The sequence below is a fragment of the Trachinotus anak genome, unplaced genomic scaffold, assembly GCF_046630095.1.
Source record: "Trachinotus anak isolate AG129_WGS33_773 ecotype Australia unplaced genomic scaffold, CSIRO_AGI_Tana_v1 ptg000019l, whole genome shotgun sequence".
Taxonomy (NCBI): Eukaryota; Metazoa; Chordata; class Actinopteri; order Carangiformes; family Carangidae; genus Trachinotus; species Trachinotus anak.
In genome coordinates, this window is record NW_027273870.1 from 3,597,992 (window position 1) to 3,609,650 (window position 11,659).

At 40.2% G+C, this 11,659-nt stretch overlaps 1 protein-coding gene across 1 annotated transcript; it reads right to left on the reverse strand.

Annotated features, from left to right (window-relative positions):
• Window positions 1-953: 953 nt before the first annotated feature.
• Window positions 954-11,659, reverse strand: pdcd4b (programmed cell death 4b). Its single transcript, XM_071503373.1, has 12 exons — window positions 11,522-11,659; window positions 10,952-11,066; window positions 10,287-10,604; window positions 8,040-8,134; window positions 7,662-7,775; window positions 7,357-7,578; window positions 4,994-5,091; window positions 3,412-3,526; window positions 2,225-2,332; window positions 1,835-1,945; window positions 1,571-1,710; window positions 954-1,462 (listed from the first exon to the last, which is right to left on the reverse strand). Exons 2-12 carry the CDS (start codon window positions 10,992-10,994, stop codon window positions 1,402-1,404), a joined length of 1,425 nt encoding a protein of 474 aa, XP_071359474.1. The 5' UTR covers window positions 10,995-11,066; window positions 11,522-11,659; the 3' UTR covers window positions 954-1,401.

Below are 11,659 nucleotides of genomic sequence, written 5' to 3' on the forward strand. Positions count from 1 at the left end.
AAATGTGAGAATTCTTGCTGAAGTGATTTTTGTCTTGTGATTTTTTTTTTGGCATCCACAGGGCAGCTTTCCATGGAAGATGTCCCTACCATGGTTCTGTGCAAGCCAAAGCTGCTCCCACTCAAATCAGTCACCCTAGAGAAACTGGAGAAGATGCAGATGGAGGCTCAAGAGGCCGTCAAACAGCAGGAACTGGCAGTGAAAGAGCAGTCGCAGTAGAGGCCCGATGGAGGATTTTCAGCGGCAGAAGCAGCCAGAGTGGCACAGAATTCCTTTGGATGGATGGCACAAAAATAGTGTTTTCAAGCACTAATAGATGAAGTATTTTTATGGACAGTGACACGCAACAAGAAGTAGTTGTTGTTTGGCTACATAGACCAGAAGAGTTCTGGAAGTGGTAAAAGTAGTCATCTAGGCTTACCCACCAATCAGCTCTTCTTCCTGCCAAATCATTATCAGATGATCTACTGCATGTCATCAGTAAGGATTAAGTCTACTGCTTGCTAGTTTTTTCGGGCATGGTTGACGACTGAGACCTGTGTGCTTCTACAGACCTCTCACTTATAACACCTGGAATTTGGCTTTAATTCATATCACAAAATGTTTAGTTAACCGCATCCTTGTTGAGTGAACGCAGGGTAGAGCAATTACTGTGTCAAAGCCAAGAGTTTAGTTGAAATGTGGTTAGTAGCATGTGTTAATATTGTGACATTGACAAAAACAGTCTTGGATTATTTAATAGTGATTTAATGAACAAATAAGGAGCAATACGTGGTACATTTCACACACCACTATTGCTCAGATATAAAAATAAACACTTTAAACACACCATTTTGTGAAGTTACCCAACTGGTATTTGTTTTTGCACCATACTACTGTCTTGTTACCTTCAGTAATGACATCTTTGTGTGATTTAAAGGGTAAAAAGAAAAAAATAAGACAAGAACAGCATAGAAACAGCAGCTAGTTAGGGAGCCAGTATTGCATTGAACAAACATGCTCCCTTTTATTTATTTATTTTTATACCCTTTTATAAAGCTCTTGACACAAACCAGTCATCTCTGTACAAACACTGCTTTCTAGAAAACACAAAAGGAGTGGCAGTGAAATCAAGAAAATACTGTACAAAACAACATGGAATGACTGACACTGAGGTGTGGCACTTTAAGGGTTAGCTTATGTAAATGTTTATATTGAAACACCTTGGAGAAAGTGATCTTCAATCTCAATTGAAAGTGCAGTTTTGTTTTTTTTTTTTATAGCCCACCTCAATTTCAGAAATGTACATTCTCTTGACTGTTAGAAGGGGAAAAAATTGTACCCAACTATCTTGAAAAATATGCAAGTAAAAAAGTAGCTTTATCCTCCTCCTCTTCTTCTCTGGCACATAAAAAGGGCTCTTCAGTAGCTTTCAAGTTTGACAACGCCACCATCTCCCTCGCTGACAAATCTCTTCCGGCCCCTGACAGGAGACAGATCATATTAAAAAAAAAAAAGACAATTTCAGGGAAACACATCTCCCTACAGAGATGAATGAAAGGTGTGTAGCTGAGAAAACTTGTGCACCTACCGACAGGGACAAAGATCTCTTAACTTTACATCAATTATTCCCATACTGAGACTCTTATCAACAAATTGCTCCAGGATGAAGTATGCACGAGGGACATCGATGTTGATTTCAGCAATGTCCATATAAACTCTTTCATAGCCCTTTAAAAGAAAAAAAAGACACTGTATATAAAACAATCTCTCATCAGGCTAGTAAACATATCAGCTGTTTCTTGGTGAAATAGTTTTGTGCAATACATAATTCAGACACCAGGTGGCACCTTACCCTTCTCATTTGGTCCACAGTGATGATGGAGGACACAGAGAGTGACTTGAGTAGCTGCAAAACCATTTTGAACGTTTTCTCTCCTTTGGACTCCAACACCATCACTATCGCCTGAGGGAAAAAGCACAATATTCACAACCTTGTATTAGTGCTCCAAACCTTTGCTAGTAGCTACTAGGAGCACATATTGCAAAACATAAAGTTGATTTATCTACAGAATTTAGTTTGAATTGCGTGGCACAAGAGGTGTCTACACTCCTCAATGAGGACTTAAAAAAATACAAAGATAAACTTAGATGTTTCAGATGATGATGGCTTGGCTCCTTCTCCTTCTTTGGCCTCCTGCACATCTACTTTTGTCATAAATATCAAGTGTGGCCCAGTATTTACCTCATAAACAAACTCATGGTGGAAATGCGGGACCTCCAGATCTCTCAGGCATCTCTCAGCCTCCTTACTGTCTCCAGATAGGATGTACTCCTTCAGCAGCAGGTTCATCTGGAAAGGTAAAACAAAACAGATAACAACAACTATTAACCTATGTTTTTTTTTCTTACAATCAGCCATGGCAGGAATTGTTCTTGAGCATTTGAGAAAAACTGAACTGAGAATTGTTTACAATAACGTACGTAATATAGAGCAGTGTTTGCAAGGAAAAGACTGGTCCAGGCTAAATTCACACTGAAACTTTGTAGTTTTAAAAGCCATCACTTTTGCTACGTCCGAACTACTTTGGAGTTTATGAGCTCCTAAAACGGACACTTTTGGAAATGCTGCTGGCCCCATGTTGGTGTGAAAACACCAGGGCTGCATTTTAGTCTGGATTGGTAGAAACTGAGACTTTTAGAAATGATGACGCAGACACCCACATTCACTCCCTGATACCATCTTATCAGTCACGTATCCTCCCTCATTCATCATGCTCCTATTACATGACCATTTTCTGGAAAAAAAAAAAGAGACTCACAATATATGTTTTCCTCTGCCAAGACCACCTTATACTCGTGTTACTTTCAGTAACAGTTCCACCTCAGTCCATGCAAAGAAATCTCTGGACTTACCTTTCACCATTGCTGTCCTTCATTTGCAGTATTTTCTGCAACTAAACCATTAACTGCAGACTATACAATCTGCTTCCTGTTTACAGTGGGACGTGCATGCCCAGTGTATGAATGGTCATGTGATATGCGTTTTCAGGTGTGTTAGTATGGACACATTATTTTTGATACTGAGTTAAAATAATTGTCTGGACATTGATCATTTTCATTTTGAAAATAAAAAATTGATGTTTGGACGTAGCCTCACTTAAAAGATTTGTTGAAATAAATGAATAACAGTTCGTAGAACTTTTCACCTGTTTCCACTATTTCTCAGAGTGGTCAAAGTATTTAATCACTTTAAGCTTCAACAGAAAATCGTAAACAACTCTGAACAAAATATTTCAACTGAATTTTGGTTAAACAATAACAAAACTACCAACAAAAATAAAATAAACAGATACTAACAGAGGACACTACACAAAGACCTGCGCTATCACCAGCATCTTCCTAAATCTGACCTACATTATGTAAAATTACCTCTTTGACGAGCTGTATGACAGGTCTCTGGCCTCCGCCCGTCCCCCACTGGTTGTCTACGCGCAGCCCACCCATACTCATCTTCAGCAGCACTGCTGCCCGATCCAGTGCAGCCCTGCAAGATGATAAACAGGCAAGGTTTATGGAGCGAACTTATCACTCTGCAGCAACAACTTTCATCCCGACATTTATTACTGTTCCCTCTCTGCCATCTGAAAGTGATTATGCCATTTCTGCTCTAATATGCAGAAAATTCCAGTGTCACATGTAATTGTTATACCAGTCTTTACTTTGACACAGGATACATTTTATAAACAGTTGCTTGTAATACTTTGGAAGCTTTTTTGTTATATTTCCTGAAAGGCACTTTAGGTGTCCTGCCTCTTATACATGAGTAAGATCTTGATTCTGTTTCCTTTAACTTTAAAACATTCCCACTCTTGTTTACTGCAAGTTAAGTTCACATTCTCCTGCTCTTACACCTTCCGGAAGCGGCAACTCTCTTTAAAGGATAGTCTCACAATTTTTTACTTCTGTCTTAAAACAAAACTTAGATGCCCATTTGAAAACTCAAACAGTTTTTTTGTTTTGCATTCATCATTCCTCTTGTTCATGCTGGTTATTGAAAGATCTCTTTCTAATGCACTTTCAGTGTAAGAGATGGGGGACAAAATCCACAGTCCTCTTTCCATGCAATAATGTATTGAAAAATTTATCTGAAGCTAAAATTAGACTGGCTCTAAATTATACACAAACATGGACAGCTGCGAACACCATGGACACGTAGTTCTTATTATTATACTTCTTTCTAGTCTGCTTTGAGGAGCACATGCGCAGATGGTGCCTTGGTAGAATAGTAGCTGCACAGACAGGTCTGAGCCTCTCATACGTCCTCTGATGACAAAATGTATGTAATGTAGATCCTAGCAGACCCTTGCAGATGCGGAGAGTGTAACACTTGCTTTAGACAAATCCCATGGATATCTTACAAAGTTACTGTCATTTGATTACAAACTTACCTTTTTTCTCACTAGCCCTCCACTGCGGCTTAACACAAACACAAAGAGGGGATTTCATATTCTAAAGACTGTAACTTTGTAAAATATTTAGTTGTTTTGTATAACTCGGACTCCTCAAGGGTTAGCTTACATAACAAAATAAACAGAGACTTTGGAAAACATTTTTACACAGAATGAGGACTGTGGAAATTGTCCCCCATCACTTAAATTCAACATGCATTAAGATGCGATCACTTAATTTCCAGTATGAACAGGAGGAATGATTATAGCAAGAAAAGCTTGTTTGACTATTGACTATTGTTTTAGGACTGGAAAATTGTGAAAGTTTCCTTATAATAGTTAAAAAAAATAATCTTTAGTTAATGATATAACAGTTATTCATGCAAGAAAGCTTCTGCATATCATTATTGAGTGAATCCCCTCTTATCTTTTAGCCGGGATTATAATCTCTTGCACACACTTAAAACTCTGATATAATCAGAAAATTTTTAAATCTTTATGATAAGAGCAGGAAACAGGAAATTACAGTCACAAGTAGCAGAGCTTTGCAAACAACCACGTACCTTGTGTATTCACAGTCAACTCTGCCTTTGTAACCATTGATATAGCCTTTGGACAATATTTGGTCGCTGACAGCACGAGCAATAAATTGGCCCACCAACTGGAAGAGAAGCACAAAAGAGGGAAAAATGAAAACAATGCCAAACAAATTGCACAGCCACATGTTGTACTGAGCAGTTTCATAGAAACTTGATTAACTGGGGTTCTTCTTGGACTTCTTATTCTGCCTACTAAATCAGAGTGTGAGTCAAAATGTCATAAACCTCATGTTCATGCATGACCAAAATCCAAAACACCTCTTTTAAAAGGTCGTTTCAAGTATGCAAAGAGGAAGTAATAATTTGTGGATGTATCAAGTGAAGCTGTGCCTTTTGAAGGGCTTGTTATTTTTTGCTTAATTTTTTTTTTCAATCTGGGAATTTGTGTCTATTTCTGTATGAAATGCATAATATGTCATTTTCTGCCATTAGGTGCCTCTTAATCAAATAGTTGTGAAGTAGCACGGGATTATGGGAGTTGTCTTCACGTCCAGGGCCATCATTGCAGTCAGTTTCTCCTAGTTAGGATTCCTTCAGTGTTCATTATTCAGGAGGTTTTTATGGGCAGCAAAATTTTCCACAGAGGTCTCCTCTCCAAAATAAACCGACCTGGTGTTTAAATCTGGTAAAAAACACTGAATAAAGTGGTTCCACATAAATTTTCAGTGTTTCTCTGACACTGTTTAGATCCAGACGCCCAATGACAAAAATCCTTTATCTGGTTAAAATATATAGTTAAAAACTAAAAAGATCTAAGAAGTGTATCATAAAAATGTGGCTTAAAACTGGATAAAAAGTCAATTTTTATACAGTCAATTTTGACCACTTCACAACACAGACGCGTGTTCAAAGGGATATGACGCCCCTGACAGATGACCAAATGATTGATTAAAATCAGATTTCTGCAGGTTTGAAAATTGCTGGAAACATTTTGGATCATGCAAGTACACAGCTCAACAAAATATATAACGTAGGTCTAGTTGTTTTTCCTTACATTTTTATGGGTAAAAGTTGCACATTATACCTTTAAGACAGGTGAAAATCAGATTTAACCGAATAATTCTTTTTTCGATACTTGGAGGAATAGTATCCCCGTGCAGCAGGAAAGAAATGAGAAACCATTAAATTTAACCTTATTACCATTCCTTTCAAAAAGTCTAAGTATATTTTATTTTTGTTTAACAGTTGCTGAAAAAATGAAGTGACCTGACAGAGTCCTGCAACACTGATATTACTCATCACTAGGTCACAATTACAAAATTCTTTCAGTTTGAACAACTTGAGGTCCCACAAAAACACTGACATGACCTGTGACTAACAGTGGCCTCAGGGGCACGTGTGTATTTGTTTACAGTAGTGTAAGCGCACGATTTAGAGAAATGAAAGAGCTGGCTTTGCTCTTCTGGCCCCCACAAAGCCTGCGCTCATCGCTGGTCATTGTTTCTATACAGACAACAGGCAGCTCCGTCTCAACTAATCTGTGGCTGTGGCTAGACTGGGAGGCATATGAAAAGAAAGAGAGGAGTGTGTGTATTGAAAACTGAGAAAGAGAGAGTGAAAGGGTGAAGGGAGGTAGGTGGGGGCAGGGAAGAGCCATAACACCCATTTAAACCCACAGAGAACTGTGAGAGTGGGACAGAAATGACTAGTGAGACTAAATGAGACAGTGAAAGGAGGGGAGTGGGGGTGGGATGACCAATAACCCTTTGAGCGTCCTTCGCTGAGCTTGCATTTTGCGAGCACAGACAGACAATGGCCAGAGATCTCATGTCTGTGCAGGCTGAAAAGGAAAGAGCTCAAATACACACACGCCACACACTACCTCTCACGAACACACCAACACAGCTAACCACAGTGTTGTTCCCCTGTGCTTCACCACAGACTGTGAAAAGTCAAACATGTCCCCCTGAAACAGAAACTATCCTTTCAGCTGAGTCTGAAAAGTCCTTTGTGTTTACTGTAAGTCTGTCAGATGTGAACCAAGGTTGCACAGATCAGTTTGATTTAATTTTCTAGGTGTAACAATTAGGTTGAAATATTGTAAAAGATGAATGAGAAACATTGTGACATTGTTTTCCTGCAGCCCCGGGATCTTGCTTTATTGTTGCATTAAATATGGAAAATTTGTCCCATAAACTCTAACAAACCTGCGTGAAGGTCAGTTCATTCAGGATAATTGTTTGGATTTTTGAAGTAAACAGCCATCCTGAATTTTCTATAATCTAAGGTAATTTTAAGATTTATAGACAGCACTGTCACAAAAACACACACACACACACACACACACACACACACACACACACACACAGAGACTTATCTCAGCTCACCTGCGGGGCTCCGGGTGTATCCAGGACCAGGTCGGGCAGCTCTCGGAGCAGTTTGTCGAAGGAGTTTTCCATGTCGCTATGGGACAGAACAGGCCCACATAAGTCAGCCAGCAGCCTGGAGGTGAGCTCCCGGTGGCTGGCTTTGGCCTCCAGGGCCAGCGACACAGCCAGTGAGGGCACCTCGCTCCGCATGGGCCCTAGGTTCAGTTCTGCAAGCAGCTCCTGGATATGGAAAGAGGTGTTATGATCTTTCAATTCATTTGACTTTGTACATGCGGTTTTCTGCACAATGATCTGACACTCACTGCTACTTCATTTGTATCTCCGTGTTCAAAGTACTCTTGCACTATGGGGGAGACTGTTTTCTCAAAGTCCCTCTCATCCAGCGGGGGGACCACAGTCTCATAAACACAGTTTTCCTGTCAAAACACAATCACAATCCAGGTTTACCAATACTACATTAATAAGACTTTTTCTTATTTTCTCCACTGCTTAGACAAATAACAGAAAATACGTACAATATTATGCAATTTAATAAAGCAATGTCACAATCCACACCTTCAAAATTAACCTCACAATATCATCAAAGTCTTTATAATTAGTTCCACATAAGAAATGTTTATTGCATCCTGTGCATTGGATTTTACAAGTGATCGTGCTATCCAAAACAATACAGTCATTACCTGAGCTTCGTCATAGTTGGGGTCTTTCTCATCTACCTGCTCTGGCTCATAAACTTCACCGGATCGGCCCCAGACACCTTTGCCTCCAGCCCCACCTGCGGACAAAGGTCAGTGACAATGCAAGACATGATATCTGACAACATCACAATCAATCATGTTAAAGCAATATGGCAGTGTCTTTTTCAAAAGGTTCTACTGGCCCAGATATCTTGGTTACCTGAAACATGAGTTAAAAAAAAAACAAAACTTCTGAACTATGTTCTGTCTGTTCACAATTCAGGGTTACTAAGGAAGGTAAGTGAAGTAGCAGCTTTTGTGAGCATTAGAGGCTCTTCACATCTCTGAAAGCTTTTTCAAAGCAAACATAATGAGAAGGTGGGGGTGTTGAGGATTACAGAGCATGAGGTCATGTGCTGATCAATACCAGGGAAATATCTTCCGTCTCATCAAATGTTTCTTTGAATCTGTCATATTAAAAAGCTTTTAGTTGATTTCCTTCTTATGAGTGACTTAGCCCACTAAACTTATTAATCTACTTCAAGACAAAGCCTTGATGAATTTTCAGAATCTGCTCAGTAAAAGCCTGACTGTCCCTGTGCTGTTAGAGGGCTGGGGCTCTAAAACCTAGTTTGTTGTTCTGAGCTTCAAACATCATTCAAATATGCACAATATTTTTTATTATAACCCTTACAGAGTCAAGTCTGGTGGTTAAAAAAAACAATACTGTAGTTGTTGTAATACTGTTGCCAATGTTTGTTTGTAATATCTACCAATTCCCATGCTAATTTTTTTAACCCAACGACCCAACATGTTGTAATATAATCTCTGTATCTGGGGAGGTGACACCTTTGTCCATGTTACACAAACAAACATCTGCTGGGTCTCGGGCCAGCACGAACAGATTGCAGACAGTTTAAGAAGCCCAATACCAAAGCAGCTTGTGTGACATGCTTTAAAACCCCCATTAGTCCCACCCAGTGTGTCACATAGAACATACCACTATGTTTAGCACAGCCAACACTTGCTGTGAGAAACCCTCCTACTTCAGCGCTAAAACGTGGTGTACACCAGTTTGCCTTCACCAGAGGGATTCTGCACGACTGTATATTTGTCTTTCAAAACTGCAACGCATGAACTTTTAATGCAGGAGAGCTCACAGCTCAAATCACAGGGCACCAGTGGCATGACAGCTCTGTTATGTAACCAGAAAAACGGACAGACACGGTGCCAAGAGAAACTACATTTGCTCCAGTTTTACTGCCCTTGGGAAGAGCAAAGCGACTAAACGGTACTGCAGTCTGCAGGGACACAGAAGTAGGCACTGTATGCTTACATCACTGAATGAAGTGCAGTGAGAGACAGCTTGGCTATCAGAAGATGATGACACTTGCTGAATTCTGATCTACTTACGCAATTCTGATGTGTTGGCGTTTTGTACAAAAGACAGTTAGGGGCAAGAAAAAAGTGGGTCAGAAGAGCTATCTATGGCTTGATATATAAATTGGATAAGGAATCACAATAAGGCGTTATGCAACATTTTCAGCTGAATGCCTGATGCTGTTATCAGTGATTTCACACACAATGACAAACCTATTTTTATAGCTATCACTGTACCCTGGCACAGAAGATTGTCTAACTACAAACAACACAATGAGAGATAAGTCAAATCAAACACAGCACATACAAATGATCCATAAATCTTATGAAACTAACACCAACTTCACTTAAACTTTACCAATACATATATGTCTCTGTAGGCACTAGCGGTAGTCTAAAAGGTGGAATATTTTCGTCACATCCTCTGCATTGATAGTACGTCACTAACAAAAGCAACTTCTGTTAGACACAATTATTTAACCTCTAGTGGAAATTTCCAGAAAAGGCTTGGTTGAGCAGATGGTAAGAAAAGAAAACAGTACTTTTAAATGAGTGTGACCTGCTCAAGATCACCAAGCCATTTGTTTACATGCTAATTGGTTTATGGCTCCAAGATGGAAAGGCACCAGGTGACGACAACAGTATGTCACACAGTGATGAAGGCCTTCTTCCCTTTGAAGTACTGAGCACCAACACCTGTATTTCTTAAATTAACTTTTACTCCCCTGTGGTAATGACCTGCAAAAGGTTATCCTTTGAAAATGGAGAGAAACTGATACGTTTGGTCCATTTGGTATCACATTGTTAAAATCATAGCACAAAATTATCCTACAATTAACTGTACTGACTCAAAATGTCAAGTCCTCTTACCTTTCTTTGGCAGGCCTCTGCCCTTTCCCAGTCGGGACTTTCTGTCCAGCAGCTTGCTCTTGGGGCTGGTAGGTACGGCAGAGGTTCCCCTGACCACGTCCCCATTATCGCTGAGGGAGTCCCCCCTGCCAGAGTCCCTGGAGGAGTTCTTTCTCAGCCTCCGCTTGGCCTTCGCCTTGAGACGTGCCTCGTGGATGCTGTTGCTTGACGAGGACAGCCAGTTACCATTGATCTCATTGTTTATGTTTTTGTTGGAGACAACCGACCTTCCGTTGTCTTCATCTCCAGACGCGAAGGAGTCACTCAGGTCCTCGGCCTCTGTTGGATTACAAGGGGGGAAAAAAACGGCTGAGAGCTTATGTTTCAGCTGACCGACAACAAGCTTTTATGTGCAGAACAGATGGGGAGACTGAAGCTGACATACATTTACACTTACACTTTGCAAACACAATAGTTTATGTCAAAATGAACTATTCTATAATCAACTTCCATCCAGTCAGCCATCAAAGTTAAGAAGAGCAGCAGAATAAAATCAATGCCAAATTCAACATCACTAAACCTGCAGGGGGTGCAAAAAATAAATACTGAACTACTTCCGTGTGAAAAAGTCCCAGTGGCCTACATCAGATGCAGCTGATGGAGCATTTAAATGGGCTCACACTTACCAACAGGGTTTGCGTTCAGCCAGGCCTCGCAGTCAGTTGCCATGTTTTACAGTAGAAAGGGGATTTTGCAGCAGGTCACCGTGCAAAAAAAAAAAAAACGTATTTCAAACGATGCCTGCAAAAAAAGAGGAAACAGAAATTTACCAGGCACGTATGCATTAAAAACATCCCCAGACAAGCTGCAGCGCAACAGCTTTCCCTCCCCCTATTCATTCAGTCACAGTGTTGATAAACAATGGCTGACGCTGCGTTAGCTTGCACGGTCACTATCAGAGGAAGAAGCTGCGTCAAACACACCAAACTCAAGGGCATCTACTCGCACATGAACACGATTACTGCTTCTATTTACGACCAAAATGTGCAGTTTACAGTGTGTTTGACCGTCTTTACACATCGCTGACTCGCCATTTATCGTCAGTGAAAGATAAAATCAAACAGTGCGCTAGCTCGGTGTACACCTTCAAGCTACTACGATAAAATCGTTAAATCCTTAACAGCTCTGTTATATAAAACATGCAATAAAATCTCCTTTGCCCTGTCGGTTAAATAACTCGCTGTGAAATCACCGACCGTCTGTTGTGTCCCAGCGTCTAACTCCGACACGACCACTGTTTTTGTTTCACCTGCCCAGCAACTCAGTCACGTGGCTCAGTGTTTTTCTTCTCTGATTGGCTGAACGGACGAGGGTTTTTAAAACAAGGAGCCAAT

Excerpts from the sequence above, each read along its gene's own strand:
- pdcd4b (XM_071503373.1), bottom strand. The coding sequence starts at position 10,994 with ATGGCAACTGACTGCGAGGCCTGGCTGAACGCAAACCCTGTTG. Across the intron at positions 10,605-10,951 it reads GCTGAACGCAAACCCTGTTG|AGGCCGAGGACCTGAGTGAC; the intron begins GTAAGTGTGAGC and ends GTAATCCAACAG. Across the intron at positions 8,135-10,286 it reads CAGAGGCCTGCCAAAGAAAG|GTGGGGCTGGAGGCAAAGGT; the intron begins GTAAGAGGACTT and ends CTTTGTCCGCAG.